The 18,173-nt window shown below is 55.0% G+C and overlaps 1 protein-coding gene across 3 annotated transcripts in view; it reads right to left on the reverse strand.

Moving 5' to 3' along the window:
• The window catches only part of Bcl9l (BCL9 like), a 29,560-nt gene that overhangs the window by 8,902 nt on the left and 2,485 nt on the right, over positions 1 to 18,173 (reverse strand). The window contains exons 2-5 of one of the 3 annotated variants that reach the window (XM_026396318.2): positions 13,736 to 13,793; positions 4,760 to 4,861; positions 3,123 to 3,508; positions 2,407 to 2,526 (exon numbers count right to left, since the gene is read on the reverse strand). In XM_026396318.2, coding sequence (XP_026252103.2) covers positions 2,407 to 2,526; positions 3,123 to 3,508; positions 4,760 to 4,785 — 532 coding nt within the window. In that variant the 5' untranslated portion in view covers positions 4,786 to 4,861; positions 13,736 to 13,793. The remainder of the gene's footprint in view (positions 1 to 2,406; positions 2,527 to 3,122; positions 3,509 to 4,759; positions 4,862 to 13,735; positions 13,794 to 18,173) is intronic. The other 2 variants (XM_026396319.2, XM_026396320.2) reach the window with 2 other exon arrangements.

Consider the following 18,173-nt stretch of genomic DNA (forward strand, 5'->3'; position numbering starts at 1 on the left):
AATAACAGTACTGTCAGGTAACACAAGACCACCGCCTAAAGCTGCCTCCCTGTGCCAGGCTAGGGGCACCCTCCGACAGCTCATCATCAGGATCGCTTCTTGGATAAACCTCGGAATGACCCACCACATATTGGCTCTGCTCTGGACCCTGTTTCCCCAATTTCACATAGAAAAGCAGAACCAGAAGTTTGTCCTGGGGGAGACCTGAGAACAGACCTCAATGCATGAGGGCTGCCCTGGGAAGTAGACAATATAAACTCAGCATGCATAACAGGCTCCTGGCTACAAGGCATAGGGAAGGAGTCAGAGTTTATATCAATAAGAAACTTTCTAGTACAACAATAAAAATACAAGTTAATGCTGTTCTAAGTGTGTTACATGTATGAACTTACTCCTCTTACCTCTTATCTTTGAGATAAAGATTATTATTTTGGTGGGGGGTACTGGGAATTGAACTCAGGGGCACTCAAACATTGAGCCACATCCCCAGCCCTATTTTGTGTTTTATTTAGAGACAGAGTCTCACTGAGTTGCCTAGCACCCTGCTTTTGCTGAGGCTGCCTTTGAACTTGCAATCCTCCTGCCTCAGCTTCCCAAGCTGGGATTACAGACATATGCCACCACACTGGGCAAAGATTATAGAGGAGAAACTGAGGTCCTTTCCCAAAATTTATACAAATAACAAGTGGTTGGGCTGGGGTTGTGGCTCAGCAGTAGAGCATTCACCTAGCACGTTCACCTAGCGTGTTCAAGGCTCAGGGTTTGATCCTCAGCACTACATAAAAATAATAAAGGTATTGTGTCCAACTACAATAAAAAATAAATATTAAAAAAAAAAAGTGGAGACTCTAGGATGCAACCTAGGCAGTCTGATCTCTGACCTTATGCTATTAATGTCAGCACTGTTCTGCCCCTCCATTACGAACTCTTCAAGAATCCAATAGCATTAAAACTAAAATAATCATTGTGGTTTGGTATGGAATTTTAGTATAATTTCTTTGCGCCTACCTATATTTTCCAAAGTTTCTACAAGGTGTAGTCTAATATTACAAAAGTGAATGAGAAGTGTGGGAGGGGTCCTCTCCTAGGAAGCAGTGAAGGTTCTACCATTGAAGGATTTAGCCAGAGGCCAAGGGCCACCAGGCAGTCCCACGTGAGAGAGGGGACCTGGGACTAGATGGTCTTTGAAATCCCAGCCAGCGTTTGTTTTCCCTCCCCAACATGGTGCAATCATTCCACATTTGCCGTTTCCTCCTCTGCAATAAGGATGTAAGGATTAAATGAAGTGGCCAGTATGTTTTTTCTTTCTCCTTTCTATGGTCCCTAACTTCAAGAAGTTCACAACTTAACATTCTCTGATGTTTCTTTATTTCTATTTTTTTCTTTTAGTTTTTTTTTTTTTTTTTTTGGTACTGGGGATTGAACCCAGGGTGCTTAACACTGTCTACATCCCTAGGCCCTTTTTTCTTTTTAAATATTTTTTTTAGATGTTGATGGACCTTTATTTATTTATTTGCAGTGCTGACAATCGAACTCAGTGCCTCACCCATGCCAGGCAAGTGTGTTACCACTAAGCCACAACCCCAGCCCCCCAGACCCTTTTTCATATTTTATTTTGGACAGGATCTCGCTAAGTTGCTGAGGCTGTCCTCGAACTTGTGATCCTCCTGCCTCTGTCTTCCAAGTCACTAGGATTACAGGTGTGTGGCATCATCCCCAGCTTCTGGCTAGTTTCTTATGCATTAAGTTGCCCCCAACCCCATAAAAAAAAAAAAAAGATGTAAATTTTGAAGGAAAAGCACCAAATAAATTAATGCAGGCTTCCTAAGATCAGTGGCTGTGCCCGTTCTCCCCATTACTCACGAAGGCCCAGGTATACATTGATCGATAAAAGAACATGAGGAGTGGGCATCTATCCACAACCACCACTCCTCTTCCTAGTAACACACCCCAGGTACTTGCTGGAGTCAGTCAGAGGTTAGGGAAGGGCATCAGAGATCCAGCCAAGTGTCAACTCACATCCAGGCTTAACACTGCTTTGCACAGCAGATCCAACTTGTCCAAACTCCCAGTGAGGTTCGAGCCTCACCTCTCTCTGCTGACCAGTAGATGGCAGCATAGGCCAGGAATTCATGGTAAAGGTTCAGGTGAGTTGGACAAGAAAGTAGCCACCTAAGAGAGCCCCACCCCACAGGGGTCCCTAAGGAGAGACAGCCACTGAGCGCAGGGAAGGTAGAGGCTAGACTATCACAGTTCAGGAGACAGTCTAAGAGGTAGATAGGAGAGAGGAAGCCTGGAATCCTAGCTCTTGATATTTTTTCCCAGACTCAAGTAGGAGGCTTCCTTAGGGCAGCCATCCCTGGGGAAACCATGAGCCACAGCATCATGGCATCAATGGACACTCACTGTGGGTGGCCCCAATGGGCTTGTCATCCTCTTCACTGTCAGGTCCAGAGCACCATTCGTCCCCACTGTATGGCTGCTTCCGCTCCAGGACACAGCGCCGCTTACTCCGGGGTGCCACTTCTGCTCAGGCAGGATGCAGGCAGGCAGGGGTAAGACTGAATGCCCAGAGGTCCTGTTCTCCCCAACCCAGGGTCCCTCCCAAGCCCGTTCTCCAGATGCCACACCCCAGAGGGCACTGCCCAGACCATGGTGGGCACTTTGCCAGTTCATAGCCCCCACCACACCACCATTTGTTTCTGATTTCTGTCTCCAGCCCCAGCTGCCTGTCTCCCCTCCCCCCCCAACACCAAGCACAGCATAATCCCCAACCACAACTGGTTCTAATTAGGGCTGGGGGGGAGGGGGAAGCTGTATCCACCCTTCCAGGCCCCAGTGCCTGTTCCCAAACAGTTCTCACTAGCCAGGAGCCAGGCGACCAGGAGGTTTGGGGAGGTGTGTGGGTCTGTGGTGGGAAGGCAGGACAGAATGAGACCAGAAGCCCATCATTCTGTGTGGCCCTTCCACGGGTGGGATGGGGATAAGGGAAAGGTGCCAGTACGTAAATACTAGAGAGACATGGGATGAGGATTAGGCAAACGGGCAGAGAGATGGTCTCCTGGCCAATTTAGGCTTGGATTAGATGTTGCAAAGGTTTTGAGGATAATGAAATGAGGTACCTTTGGCCTCTGAATCCAGGGATGGGGTCCCAGCCTCCCGCTGCTCTCCAGAGTCCACAGACACGCTCCGCTCCCGCTTCACCTTGCCCTTGTGCGAGCTGAAAGAGGGCACCCCTGCTTGGGGGTTCTTCAGACTTGAGTTGCTAGGTGAGATCTGGTTGGCTTTGGCCCCATGGCTCCCCGCCCCCACGCCCTTCGAGCCCAGGTTGCAGGTGGGTCCTTGGTTCACATTCTGGTGCTGGGATTGGGCCCCGCCATTCCCTGTCTTGCCATGATTGGTCAATTTATTTTCTGGGTGCATTGGCTTGGCTGGGGCAGGGGGGCAGTGGCCGCGGGGAGACAGCGGCGGGCTCCCTGGAGCTTCTCTCCTCCTGGGGTGGGGTAACCTGGGAGAAGGTAGGAGAGATGTGAAATGTTAACCTTACTAGGGACTAGGTATGCCTGGATTTTAATTGTCCCATCCTGTCTTAATTAATGGTGGATATGGGGGGATGAGTAGCATCTCAAGACCACCAGCTATTCCCTATCTCCCTCCATGGACCCTCAGACAAGAGTTGATGCCCTTGCCCACCTTGGGGAAGGGAGATGGGGCAACCTCCCCACAGCTCCCACAATTCAAATGAAAACCAGGGTCTGCAGTTGACAGAAATTGCCCACTACAGGCCCAGTATCCATCAGACTGCAAACTTCTCTGGCAAACCTGTCCCCCAGCTCCTAACCAATACTTTGGCACCCTCTCTTCTAGGGTTTATTGTCTTCAGATTCTTTCTGAGGTCCCAAACCTCAACTCCCATGTGTCCCAACACAGGCAGAGAAGGAACACAGGACCTGTGCGGCACTGCTCATGTCCCAGCCCCACTCCCCTGGGGAGGTAGGGAAAGCACACTTGAGAGTGGTACCCACTGGTCCAGACAGCTCCCCAGAACAAGAGGGGAAGACCTGAAGAGGGTGGGCCGGCAGGCCTGGCGGGCAGGCAGGAGCAGGAGGGGGGAGGGGAGCAGCGTGTCAAGCAGACGGGAGTGCAGCTTGAAGCCAAGGATTCCTGCAGCCTAGGCTGCGGGCCCTTTAAGCTCCAGCCCGCTCCCCCCACCGCCTCCCCCTCCCCGGAGACCTATTAATAGCCGCTGGAAAGATCACATCACGGGAGAGGATATTTATCCCCCCTCATTCCACACCAGCTCAGATTTATTTCAGCTCTGCTGTCCTGCTGCTGCCGCCTGGCCCTGTCTGCCGGCTTCTCCAGGAGAGGAGGAGGGAGGCAGGCACCACCCCCACTCCAGCCTCCACCCCCAGCTAGACTGAGGCCAGGGGGCGCCATCGGACCCCACAGTAGGGTGGATGGGGGTCTGCTCTAACCGTTTTTGGAGGGAAGAGCTAGAAGGGACCAGAAGCAGCAGGCATAGCTGGCTGCCAGTCCCCGCTGTCCCCTGGGCCTGGGTGCTAAGGTTGACAGCGGCTCCTGCCTGGGGCTAGGCCTTCTTCCCACTCCACCCCGGCTGTAGTCCACTGGTGGCTCGGGAGCCAGGTGTCCAGGTGGACTTGCTCCCCAAACCAACACAGCTCGGTCCCATCACCACTGGACCCTTCCCTTCCCCGCTCTCCACACACACATCCCGCCCTCCACGTCACCCACACACCTTGTCTTGTTAGCCAGGATCCTCATGGCTCCCACACACAGTGGGGCTACGGCCCCTGTGCGTGCCCAGGGCCCAGCCAGGTACTCGGTACTGGAGCACGGACTGCAGCAACAAGCCCCAAAGAGAAAACTTGTGACTTGGGGAGGGGGTATGAGAGGGGGAGGGGAGAAGGGAGGACCCAATAGCCCTGAGACTAGGGAACTGGATAAGGTAGGGTGGGACTGGAAAAGGAAGACTACGAGATCGGGTCACGATCCTCAGGACCAGGCCTAACCCCATCCCTCCCGCACCTTGCCCTCAGGGAGCTTGCAGTCTCCAGCAAGCCACCCTGGCCCCCCACGGGCTGCAGACGCAGAATTCACTAAAAGGCTAGGTTGCAAAGGTGCCGCGTGGGGCGGCCGCGAGGTCTGCTCAGGGCCCCTGGGGGACTCCCGCTCCCTGACACGCCCCTCACCCTAGGCTCGGGAATCCCTCACGCCCCGCCCCAACGCTGCGCCCAGTCCCTGGGCGCTCCAGCCGCCAAGGGGCCCGGGGTGGGGGGCAATGCCCCGCCCCCAGCTCGAGGCCTAGACCGTGCCCATCCCAGCAGGCCCGGGCGGGCAGCGAGAGGCCTGGCGGGGCCCCGGGGCTGCAGCTGGGCTCTTCTGGAGACCAGTAACGCTGGCTCAGATTCCTCCCCGACCGCAAGAATGCAGGAGCCTCCCCTCCCCCCGCCCTGCACCCCCACCCCGCCCCCTTCGGCAGAGCCCCAGCGGAGAGGCAGAGCGAGCGAGCGACATAGCCAGCGAGGCAGCGAGCAGGGAGCAGGGAGCAGGAGGAGGACAGGGCTGCAGCGTGGTTCTTCGCGGTCCGCGCGCGCGCGCGGACAGACACACGGACGAGTCCCGCGAGGGGCTTTGCGCGCGCCGGCCGGCGGCGGGCCCTTGGCGCCGTGGGGCTGGGGCTCAGAGACCCACAAGTACCCGAACTCTGACTCACACTCTCACAGCTCACACGTGGACAGGGAGACAAAGACACGCACGGAGCCCAGGAAACTAGAGGCGCGCTCACGGCCAGCCTGTGGAAGTATGCGGGAGGCCCCAGCAGCGCTGCTGGGACAGGGGCCACCGACCGCTGTGGAGCGCACAGACACCCGGGCCGCCAGCGAGCCGAGTGGGAGCTCAAGGACTCATTCAGCAGATGAGAAGACTGAGGCCCCGCTAAGAGGGAGCCATAGAAAGTTGAGCTTTACAGTCACAAAGAAACACACAGGGCCATAGATACACCAACAAACAGACTTAGACAAACACAGACGCCTCACCCAACCACCCCCTGCTCGGTCCCCTCCCCCTCCTTCAGCAGCAGATCCCGGTAAAAGGTGGGGGAGGGAAGGGGAGGAGTCTTGGCCTCAGGAGCGTCGTCCGGTGACAGGCCCGACCAGACACACCCGTGCACACTCCCGAAGCTCCCTGTGTGGCTGCGGGAGCCTAGTCTGGGACCTCGGGTGGAGGGGGCCCCACCCGCCACCCTGTGGGAGTCTAACCCTAACTTCACCCAAGAACACATAGACTTTCCCCACTCCAGCCGTGCCTCTAGAGAGAAAGGCTCCTCAGGGAAGGTTCCAAAGTCCATAGCCGGGCTGGGAAGAAAACCCACCCCCACCCTGGCGCCTAAGCCCCCATCAAAACAGTGAAAAGCAGAGGCAGAAGTCACTGGAGACACCTGGGCTTAGGGATGGGCCTATGGTTGAAAGGTATTCCAGGCTCTCACCTCACCCCCTGGTAGATTTTTGAAACTACCCCCATTTCACAATGAGGAAACTGAGGTCTGGGGTAAGGAAATGATTTGCTTTGGGTTCAGGTGACAGCATTGGTACAGGACCTCAGGCACTGCTTTGTCACCTGGGAGCCATGACTGTTCATCTGAGCCTACACCAGATAAGCAGACTTCCTACATTCCAGTTGCTGTGTCCCATCCAGTGTAAGGGGGTCAGGGTAAGGCAAAGGCCACCCACTAACTTCTGTTAACAACCTCAAAATTTGGGAACCTGTAATATTTGTAGAGGAGCTGGTAGAAAATTAGTCCTCTCCAGTGGCCCCAGTGAGGCTAAGGCTCCTCTCCAGAAGATTCTTTGAGTTGCCCTCTCCTCTAGGCCTCCACTCCCTGCTCCCACCCAGCCCCAGCTGAGTCAAGCACGGATGAGTCAGGACTTTCCCATCTCACACCTCCCCCCTCAACCCCTCAGGAGTTGGCCCCAGCTCCCAAGGACCCCCACCTCCTTCACACAGTCCCAGAAGACACTGGGAAGACCTGGCCAGGGAAGGCAGGAGAGCTGATTCCTGGTGGGAGGTTTTTAAACAATGAAGGGGCCTTCCTAGCAGTAGGTCTGGAGCCCCTAAACAGTGAAAAGAAAGGAAGGGAACTCTGGAAACTTTTGGGCAATAGGTGGAGGGAGGCGACATGTGCTCACAAACAGGGAGCAGGTGCAAGTCACCTGAGTGAAAGGCCAGTAGCATACCCAGAAGAATGTGCCTCGAGGCAAGATGGCTGAGAAAGCCTAAGATCACTGCCCTGGCTGTGTAACTAGAGGGTGCGAGCCAGCTGCCTAAGGGTCAAAATGGGCCTGACCCCAGGTAGAGGAGAGAAACCAGGAAGGCTCAGTGCCCAGAACCTCCAGGTGGATAGACTGCTAAAGGCAGGGCAGGCATTCACACACCAGCGGGGAAATTGCTTGGTTGACCAACTGGCTTACAGGTCAGGGTCAGTCACATTGCCCTGCTGGAAATCACCCTCAGGCTGGAGATGCCCCTCACTGAGAAGTTAGAGCACTTGATCAGCATGCCCAAGGCCTAGATTCCATCCTCAGCATCACAGGGGTGTGGGGGGGAACACCCCAAAGAAGCAACCAGAAAATGCTTTGAAGGGACCATGTACCCACACAAAGTGTGAAGGCACCTCTATAAGAGGAAAATGAGCAGCTAGGAACCCCATGAAGGGAAGAAGGATAGGGCCCTACTGAGGGTAACTGGGATCAGATCCTTGGCCTCTGGCTCAAGGAGATACAGCCCCCAAGACAAGTCCCCAAGTCTCCTTTCTCTTGGGTGTCAGGACTCCCTGGTCCTTAGACCTCTCCTCTACCACTCAGGTCACTTCCTCTTCCTGAGGTGGTGACTCAGCGGGGTGGGGAGGTCAAGGATTCATAGCCCAGCAGGAAATCTGCTCAAGGACCAAGGTGTTGCTCAGGGACCCTCTATATGGGGACTTCCAGGCTCTGAGGGTCTTCCCCTGGCTCTGGTTCCTTGCAACTTTCCCCATTTCCCCCCACACCGAGCTAAAGGAGACCATGCAAATCAACCATTTTTGCTTGGGAGGTTTTGCCTGGGAGTTTCCAGCCCCACTCCACCTATAGCCCCAGGGTAAGGTCAGGCAACTCTAACCCTGCAGAACCAAGGAAACTCCTGGTCCTAGACCTCTCCAGTCTGGGATCTTTGAACACAGTGCCTGGGGGAAGGCAGTTCTGCCCAAACTGGTCCACTGTCCCTTCTGGAGCCTGCAGGGACAAGTGGCATTGCCTGGACAGGCCTGAGGTCACCTCATTTCTCTTGGCTCCTTCAACCATTACCAGTGTAGCCAGGCCTGGGGAAGTAATCATGCCCTGGCAGAGGGGTGCCCCCAAAGACTGCTGCCCAATCCCTGGCTGTTCCTCCCCTTGAGGGGAGGGGTGGCGAGAGGGTGGGGGGCACAAGGAAACAAGACAGGGCAGGAAGCCCAGGCAGGCAGCGGGCACTCTGGGCCAGGCACAAACAGCCAACACAGGAAACCACAGCCCACCCCCGCCCACCCCACCCGCCCAAGGCTTTGGGAGAGAGGAGTGCCAAAAGCCTGGTACCCCAACAGAGGCCAGGGCCAGGGGTTAACCCGGGGCAAGAGTACTGTGCTAGGCTCTCTGTCACTCTCTCCGTCCCAGACCCTACCTGGGGAGGGGGAGAAGAAGCCCAGCTGGCAGGGATGGTGCTGCCTCTTTAAATCCACCGAAATCCTGAGCTAGGCCCAACCCAGCTCTGGTTTCACAGGAAGGAAAGGAGCTCAGGAGCTAGTAGGGCAGGCGGTGGTAGCTGGAATTAGCCCCACCGGGCCCAAATATATCTGGTCTCTGCCTGCCACCCCATTGGCACTTCCTGCCCCCTGGCACCTGTACTAAATTGGGGGTGGGAGAGGGTCTAGGTGCTACTTCTACTCTGTGGGGGACCTGTATCTCAGGAGGTGGCCTCTTGTATGGTACACGTGGGTAGGAGGTGACTTCACAAGCCTGGATTCTCAGAACAGGGAGAGAAGAGCAGGGACGCTCCCTGTGGCCATCACCTGGCTTCAGTCCTCCAAGGGGTTAATCTGGCCCCTGTTTAGGGGGGTAGGGGTGGCCGAGGAACCTCCTCCAAACTGCCTGGCTGCTTGGAACAATGGAGCCATTGTGGGAGGAGTGGAGTGCGGGCAGGCTGCTGGCACAGCCAGCACACCATGGGGCGGGACCTCACCCAACGCCTGCCTGCCTGCCTGCCTGCCTGCCGGGCTCTGCTCTCTCCCCCAGGTACACATCCTTCCAGCACCCTCACCTTGCCTGCCTGGCCTAAACTCTTGGCACCAGCAGCACCTAGAGGGCTATTGAGTTCTGCCCACGTTGACATCCAGACTGCCATGACCCTCCAGGAAGCAGGGGCATGTGGGCCAGGACAGGGTGGGGGTGGGGTGATGAGACAGGATGTATGCCTGTGATCCTCCTGCAGGGGAGACAGGAAGGCCAAATGGGGTTTCTGGTGTCAGTCCTGGCACCCTCAGGCAAGAAGGGCTTTAGGGGATTGTAAGAACAGAGTCAGGCAGGGTCCCCTGCCCCCAGGCCTCCTTTTCCACACTCATTCCATAAACCTGTACTCTGAGGTAGACTAGTGGCCCCCACAGCCTGGGATCCTGGTAGGCACCATGGTATAGTGGAATATGAACTGGCTTTGCAGTCAGGCAGACAGGGGCCAATCACACTCCATCCCTTCTGAGCTATGAGACCCTATCCATACCTTCATCCCTCCAAGCCTCATCTACAAAATGCGGATGAGTGTGTGAGTATGTGAGTGTGTGTGTGCTGGTTGCTGGGGATCAAACCTAGGGCCTCATACATGCTAAGCAAACACTCTACCACTGAGCTACATTCCCAACTCTCAAATGAAGATAAGTTTACAGAGTGAGATACAGTAGTGGAACTAACTAATAAAATAACTAAGATTCACTCAGAATCTCCTCTGACCATCAGGAGATGGTCTTTAATTTTTTAATTTTAGTTTTAATTTAATCTCTTGCAATAGCACCCAAATACATGGGCATGTGGTAAAAGTAGGCATTGTCAAGATATTTGCCCTTCTAGTATCCAAGTCAGCAAGGCCCATGAGCATCATATTAGTGTTACCGAGTACAAAGACTCAGCTTTTCCTCTGGTCTCCTTGAGGAGGCCAGCTCCCTCTGCTACCATGCCCCTGGGCACCCCTAGGCTCACTGACATACTCAAACCCAAAGCAGGAACCCAGAGAGCAGTTGTGCACTCTCTTAGCTTCAGGTTTGTGTCTAAAACCCCAGGAGGCAAGTGAAGGGGATTTCCCTTCCACAATGACCAGCATCCCCTCCATCAAACACCCCTCTCCCTGCCTGACCCCTTGGTAATCCCCCTGCAGTGTTGGGCTGGGAGGAAACATGGCCTATTCACTCACCATGGGCTTCTTTAAAGAGTGGAGGGCCTGAGAGAAAGAAAAGGGCAATTGACAAGCAGTTCTGGAAACTGGGAGATCCAGGAAAAAGACCTGTTCTCTTCTAAGCTAGAGAGAGCTATACCTCTCAGGGTGGCCCCAGAAGCTCCCAAAGGGTTAACAAGTCCCTAAAAATAACCTGCTCCCAGCAGGACCCGCTGATCAGAACCCTCCAGCCATCTGTTCCCATTTTCTCCTGTTCACATTGGAACATCTGAAACCAGCCCCAGAGCCCCAGCCCAATCCCAAAAATAGCCCCAGCCTGCCCAAGGAACAGGCCCCAGAGGCTGGGCACTGAAGGCATGGCCAGCCCAGCAGTGAGGCATGGCCCGTGCAGACAGTGATCTCTGACCACCCCCCACGCCTGGCTCATAGAAGAAGGAGATCCTCTCTGTTCCAGAAGGAAGAAGGGAGCATAGCCAGGGGCTCTGGCTTATCTCTCTTGGTGCCAGACCAGAGAGGGCACCAGCCAGCAAACCTAGGCCTCAGACCCAGGTGCCTTGGTATCCCAGGCACTTCTGCCACATTAATCCCTAGATTTCCACCCATCTTTTTACATAGCTCCCCTTGTTGTGAGTGACACTATCTACTCCAGGGCTCCTCAAGCAGAAGTTCCCAAGCCTCAGTCCGTCCACTACCCATTCCCATCCCAAGGTCTTTGGGAGCTCTGGGCACCCAGTGGCATTCTTTGCTCCAGGGCATACAGGCTAAGACAGAACTAAATAACTTACTTTCTTTCTCTTTCTCTTTTGTTGCAGTGCTGGGGATCAAACCCAAGGCCTTACATGTGCTAAGCAATGCTCTACCACTGAGCTACAACCTCCAGCCCCAAAGCAGGACTCTCTCCAGCACGGCCCACACTCCCCCACACAGCCCTGGGAGAATTTCTGGACACCATGGATGCTGATGACTCTGCTGCTCTCTGGACCTAAGGGTACACTTGACCCTCTGCAGCCAGCAGGTGCCAGGCATGCCCACTTGGGCTTCTCTATGCACACAGGCCCAGGCATTGCCCCTCCACACTCAAGAAAAAGAAAAATGCCCAGACAGGGAATCCAGGGAACCCTGAGACCTGAGGCAGGCCTAACAACCACCATCCATAGCACAGCTCCACACTACCACTCTCCACTCTTCTCCCCAAGGAAGGTCCCTGACCCCTAGGCCAGGAAGGAGAGGAGGCAGCCATTGAAGTCATTTAAGGACTGAGTGTCTTGTTCAGCCAGATGAAAGAACAGAGCAGCAGGGGATGGATGGTGGGAGGGGTGCTGAAGCTGAACGGAGGAAACAGCCTGGGGGAGGGAGGGCTCAGCCCTGAAAAGTGTGGGGAGGTAGGGAGAAAGTCCATAGCTCCCTATCCTTCTCCAGGTCTCCTGGCCATCTGGAAACCTTGCAATCAAGGTGTCATCTGACATCAACAGTGGGGAAACTGAGGCAGCAAGAAGTTGGGTCTGGAATGGTATTAGAGTTGAGGACTCAGGAGTGCTGGAAAGTGCTGGAGGCCCATGCTCCAGCCTTCCCCTGCTAAAGCCCCTGGGAAGGTCAAGAGCTCCTGTGAAGAGTCTGGCAAATAACAAGGAGGGGGATCCCAAACATTTACTGAGCCTTTACTCAAGTCCTTCACTTGCCTTGTATAACTGAATCCTCAGAACAACTAGTAAAAAGTACTTATTAGTATCACTATTATTATTGTTATTACTACTACTACTAGGGAGACAGAGGCTTATTATGTTACCCAGGCTACTCTCAAACCTCTAGTCTCAAGGGATCCTTTTGCCTCAGCCTCTGAAGTAGTTGGGACGAAAAGCACAGGCCCCAATGCCTGGAACTTTTATCATTCATATCTTACAGGTAAGAAAAGGGAGGAACAGGAAATTAGGAAGCTTGCCCAAGACATACAGCCCATAGTCAGAAGAGCTAGATGAACTTGGCAACTGGGTTCTTAACCAATGCACAATGCAGATGTGCCATGGTATCAGTCCTCCTGCTGCGATGGAAATGAGTGTTCCAGTCTCTCATCCTCATCCCACACACCCTCCCTCCGTTCCCGATGAGTCCAGGTCCAGCACTGGAGGTCACAGTTCCTGCCAGGAGAGGAGATCAAAGAAGCACTGTGCCTCACCCCCTCTACACAGGTGCCCTGCCTGGCCTAAGCTACCAGAGAGCAAAGTTCTTGGTACTAGCAGCAGCCCCGCCCACTCCAATCCGTTACCTCCTCACCCATCCAGGTCCCTAACAGTCAGCAAGGTCGCAAGGCAAATTTCCAGGTCAACAGAACAGAGTCCCTGCTGAGAGATGCCCTAGGCTAGAATGGAGTCTGAGGTCCCTCTCAAACCCCAGGTAAGGGTCAAAGGTCAAGTTTGACCTGCCAGGGAAGGGTGGAGTTCAAGCCCTGCTCCCCACCCACCTGCTCAGCCACACCTGTCCACTGATCCCCATTTTTTCATGGCCTGAGTTGAAAGCAAGTCCACTTCCTCCCTGTTCCATGGGGTAGTGGCCTCCAGCAGGGAAGGGGCCATTAGGTGAACTGACTAGAAGCCTCTCCTTCCTGAGGTTGGTCCAGGAGAAGCACCTCCTTATCCCTGGCTTCCTTTAGCTTTCCCTAGTCCAACAGGAGCCCACAGGAGTGTTTGTTATGAATTCAGGGAGTTGTTGCTAAGTAAGGAAGAAGGGGAGGGAGGGAGGCTGAGAGAGAGAGAGAAAAAAAACTGTGTGTGTGTGTGTGTGTGTGCACACGCACGCACGAACACATGCTTGTGCTTGTATATGTGAGGTGCACCTATAGGGCCTGGGCAGCAGAAATCACACTGGGGTGGCTGGCAGTTTGACTGAGCCAGGAGAGGCCAAAGCCAGGGAGCGGGAAATCTACCTTGTCCTCCAGGGGGGCTGGGATGACTCTCCCACTTTCCCAGGGAAAGATGCAGCTTGGAATAGCACTGGCCCTTCACTGGAGTCCAGGTTTAACCCTTCCTGTCCCAGCCCTGCCCCCAATCCCTCCCAGTCCTAAGTTGAAGGCTATTTGCCCAATAGGAGCTAGAAAAGACCCCTCCTCTGGGAGAAGGGGAACGCAGGAGAAGGGGGGGAGGCAGAAAGCCAGGAGAAGGGAGCCCAAAAGACAAACTGCCAGGCAGGAGGCTAAGCCAGGATGCTGCAGCGGCTGCAGACACAGATCAGGGAGGCCAAAAAGGACACACAGAGCACATGGACCTCTCACCTCTGGAAAAGTATGTGTCGGGCTCAGGCTCAAGGGTGTGATCTGGGAAGGGGGCTCCCTGTGGAGAGAGGGTCACAACTAGAAGCCCCAGACCAGCAATCTATGCCCCTGCTCCTCCCAGAACCCCAGCCCCAGCGCCCCCACAACATAAACATGTATACACGTACACACAGCCTGCAGCTCCAGGAAGTCTCTGGCTGCTCAGAACCCCCACCCGCTAGGACTTCTGTGGACTGGCTGGGAGCCAAGCCTGACCCAGTTGCCCCACAACGCCACTCCCCTCCCGATCCTGGAAGCAGGAAAGGAGAAGCACTGGAAGACCTCAGAGCTCCCTGAGAGCTTGGCCCCACAGGGAGAGAGGAGAGGCGGAGGACTCCCACGACCTGGCCTGAGGACCTGGGGGAGGGAGGCCAGGGAGGCCTGAGGACCCTGGCTTCCAAATGCAGCCACCCCCAGGTTACCCTATGTCAGGAAAAAGAATAGCTGCAGGGCCTATGTCCCTGTGTGGTCTCTTTGGCTATAACCCTGGTTCCCTGAAGACACAAAGTCCTGGGGACCTGGTCTGGGTGGGAGGGCCTGGGGTGAGCAGTTCAACAGAGGGGGCTGGGTGAAGCTCCCACAGTAGGCGGGAGGGAAGCTGGTGGCTGGGCTCAGTTTGTACTGGGGGTCAAAGGGGAGTTCTTTTCCGAAGAATTCTGGGAGAGACGCCAACTAGAGCAAGCTGCTAACCACCCCTCCCTCTCTCTTACTGCACTGGTGTGTGTGTGGGGGGGGGTCCCTGCCAACCAGACTTAACCCTCTCCAGCCTGTGTTGCTCCCAGGGCTGCTGGGAGGGGTCCTCTGGCTGGGCTCAGCTTTCAGTGTTAGGGGACCGGTAGCGCAGGGCACAGGGTATCAGCCTACAAGAACACGGCTGGTTCCACATGGCCCCATCTGGCACCACCCTATCCTACCAACACCTGGGTGACTTTTCTGGGCTCCTCTCCTGAAGGTGTCTGCAATGACGTGTGTGTGCGTGTCTCAGAGACAGATTGAGAAACAAACTGAAAAGTCTTTGCCAAGGCCCTCCCCCCGCTGGGTCACTGAACATTGTGCCAACCTGTGCCTCTCCCCCTCCTTCCTTCCCATTGTGCCCTGGACCAGAGGCCACAGGGAGGGGGGTTAAAAGGAACAGCTATCCTCATGCTCACCCCTGCTGCTGTCTCCACAGGTCTTCAAACCATACAAACAGCCCCTGCCTTGGCCCTCTTCTTCCTCCCTGGCCCTCTTCTTCCTCCCTGGCTTGCCACATATACTTCTAGAGGAAAGCATTCAGTTATTGCCTGAGATTCCAGAATGGGAAACTGAGTCAGAACAAGGTTTCAGGGCTTCTAGAGCCCATATCCCACACAAATATAAGTCCACCATCACCACCCTTGCTTTGCCCAAAAGAAACAAAAAATAGCTGGGCATGGTGGCTCATGCCTATATTTTCAGCGGCTCTGAGGCAGGAGGATCACAAGTTCAAAGCTAAACCTCAGCAACCAGGTGAGGCCCTAAGCAACTTGGCAAGAACCTGTCTCAAAATTAAAAAAATATAAAATGGGATGGGGATGTAGCTCAGTGGTAAAGCACCCCTGGGTTTGAACCTCGGTACCAAAAAAGAAACAAACAAACAAAAAATAAAACCCTTGGGCCCTCCCCTCCTGCAGAACACAGTCTAACTGCAGTAGGAGGGAATGAGATAAAACATCAAGAAGGACTTCCCTGGATCAAGGATACAATAGCAGCTGGTCCCACCCCAAATGCCTGGGCCTGGATTCCATGGTCCTCTGTCTTTGGCTCAGGCTGAAAATATGAGTGTCTTATCTTATTTTGTTATTTGCCCCTAGCAGGGGAAATCAACTGTTCTGAACCTTAAATTTGCTACCAAGCTTGCAGTTTCCTTCTGGTTGGCTGTTCCCTGTCCCCAATGAAGCAAATGTTCTTAGGGGTGAAGGGGTCACTCTCCTTTCCCTAGCCCTTTATTTTAGAGCACTGTTACACTGTAACTGCCACCACTGTATCCTTAGGACAAGAGGGTGGACTGGTGTTGTCCGGCCCCTGGCAGCAAAGGGCAGAGGGAGAGGGAAAAGGAGAAACTCCAGCTCTTGGCAAAAACCATTTATCCCAAAGAATCCCCACTCCAAGGACCACAGAATTGCCAGACGCCTCGGCCCTACTCCAAGAAACCTCCCTATCAAAGGGCAGAGGACTCCATGTCCCAGGGAGCTGCAGGAGACCTGTGACTACACACCCCAGACATGTTCCCAGGGAGGGGGGAGATGAAAAGCTCAGGAGTGAGTGTGTGAGCACAAGCACATGCACACATCACAGACACACCCCAGCACACATTCCTCACAGATAACCCCAGATGCATGCAATCAGAAAACAGGCACAAAGTATCTCCTTATACCCCAAACTCTTCACAAGTAGCCCCTTAAGACCCACAGAGATGCCCAAATGTACAGACAGCTCAAGAGAGGTCAGGAAACATCCAGGATACTGGCCAGTCACACAGAGCTGCCAACAGAAGATACACCTACTCTGGGATACACGCACAGCCACATACACACAAAGTAGTACATGGCCATGTGCTAGCACACAAACTCAAAGGAGCCACCACACAACGCACAGCGTGAAGTCAGATTAGAGGACAACCCCTGGGGGCGGGGTAGTTAGAGGGGGTGGAGAAGCACACAGGGATTTCAAAACAATCCTGGTTTCGAAATGCTAGAAATGCTGGATTCAGGGCCATTCCCAGTAGAGGCTGGGGGGTGGAGAGTGAGGGGGAGGGGAAGACAGGCTCGCCCAGGGCTACCAACCCTGGCAGGAGAAGACTGAGTCCCAGACCATTAGAAAGGGGGCCCAGAAAGAGACACCAAGGTTAGGAGGTACAGCCGGCCCACAGCCAGACAGGGAGGGCCTGAGCTGCTGGACAGGAGGCAAAGAAGGAGAGGCCTTGGCTCCTACCACTGACAGTGGCAGTGACCACTTTCTCTAAGATAGCCTATGGCTCTGCTTCCCTGGCTGCTAGAAGAGCCCTAGTGTAGCTGAAAACTAAGGGGTCAGAGAGGGTGGGGGGCAGCCCAGACATACAGAGTTAGGCGTCTTCCAGAACTCCACAAATTCAGGACAGGGTAAGGGACCAAGACTTCCCTATTCTCCACAAGAGGCCCCTAGGGGAGACTGAGGCAGTGAAACACAACATACCCCACACCCAGGAAGTTACCCCTCCCATGGCAGCCAGGATACCCTCACTGCCCCTCCCCCAACCTCTAGGGAAAGTCAGCAGAGCTCACAGAGGGAGGGGGGAGAGGGGAGGTCAGGCCAGGCTGGGGGCGGGGCTGTAGAGGCCTGGCCCTGGCACCCAGCAGAGGAAATTCCAGGCTGTAACTCCAGGCTGCCTTCAGGGCCGCCCATCCAAGTGACATGCAGCAGTTCAGCTGCTCCAAGGCTATGGCCTTCTTCACCTGGCCCCTCAGCCCATGACCCTGGCTTTCCAGCTCTGAAGCCTCAGCTGTGGGGCTTAGAGGTTGGAAAATTAGCACTCCATGAAGAGATACTCAGCCATGGCAAGAGCCCTTGTGGTCCCTAGAGCCAATCTGAGTCTCTTTCCACAGATCCCTGGTGTGAACCTCCAGAGTAGCTATGGGTGGGCAGCTGTTGGGTCTGGCAGGCAGGGGCACAGATGCCAAGCTAGAGCAGCCAGGTGCTCAACAGGTTGAGCCAGTCCCTGGAACAGCCAGCCCCACCCCAGGGAGAGCGGGCTGGCAGAGGCTCCCTGCCCGCGGCACCCAGCCTGTAGCTGCTTCGCTCCCACAGCTGCCCACTTTCCCACGGTGCCATCCCCCTTTATTCATCCCTCACCTCTAGTCAGCAACAGGGCAGTGCCCAGGGTTCTGGTACAAGGAAGCAAGGGATGCCATTTTCCTGTCACCCTTGGGTGCCCAGGCTCTTAAGGTTCCTCACTATCAGCAACCAAAGAGCTTCGGGGAGAGTGGGCATGGCATCAGGGCAGCAGGAACCCCACAGTGCCCTCCACCTCCTTGAGGGCCTCTTCTGATCCTGGGAAGACTGGACACAGACACCATGGCTCCCCAGAGCTGCCCCAGGGCGCTGGGACAGAACTTCAGCCTGCAGGCGCCAGAGGCGGTGTGTGGGGGGTGGTGTCCCAGCTTCTCCACTTAGACTCCCTGGAGAGAGCCTGTAGAGCTGGTGAGCACTGGCTCCCTCCACTCTTGCCAGAGCTGCTGCTGCCTGCAGCCCCTAGCACTTTCCTCCCACCACCCTCCAGGGCTCCCTGGAGCTCCATCCCAGCCACTCCCCCCAAAGGCAGGCAGCCCCCCCTTTGCACAGCATCTCCTTTAATCTAAAGCAGGTGCCAGGCATTCCAGCCCTTGCTGAGTCGACACTGCCA

Source organism: Urocitellus parryii, chromosome 4 (genome assembly GCF_045843805.1).
Source record: "Urocitellus parryii isolate mUroPar1 chromosome 4, mUroPar1.hap1, whole genome shotgun sequence".
Lineage (NCBI taxonomy): Eukaryota > Metazoa > Chordata > Mammalia > Rodentia > Sciuridae > Urocitellus > Urocitellus parryii.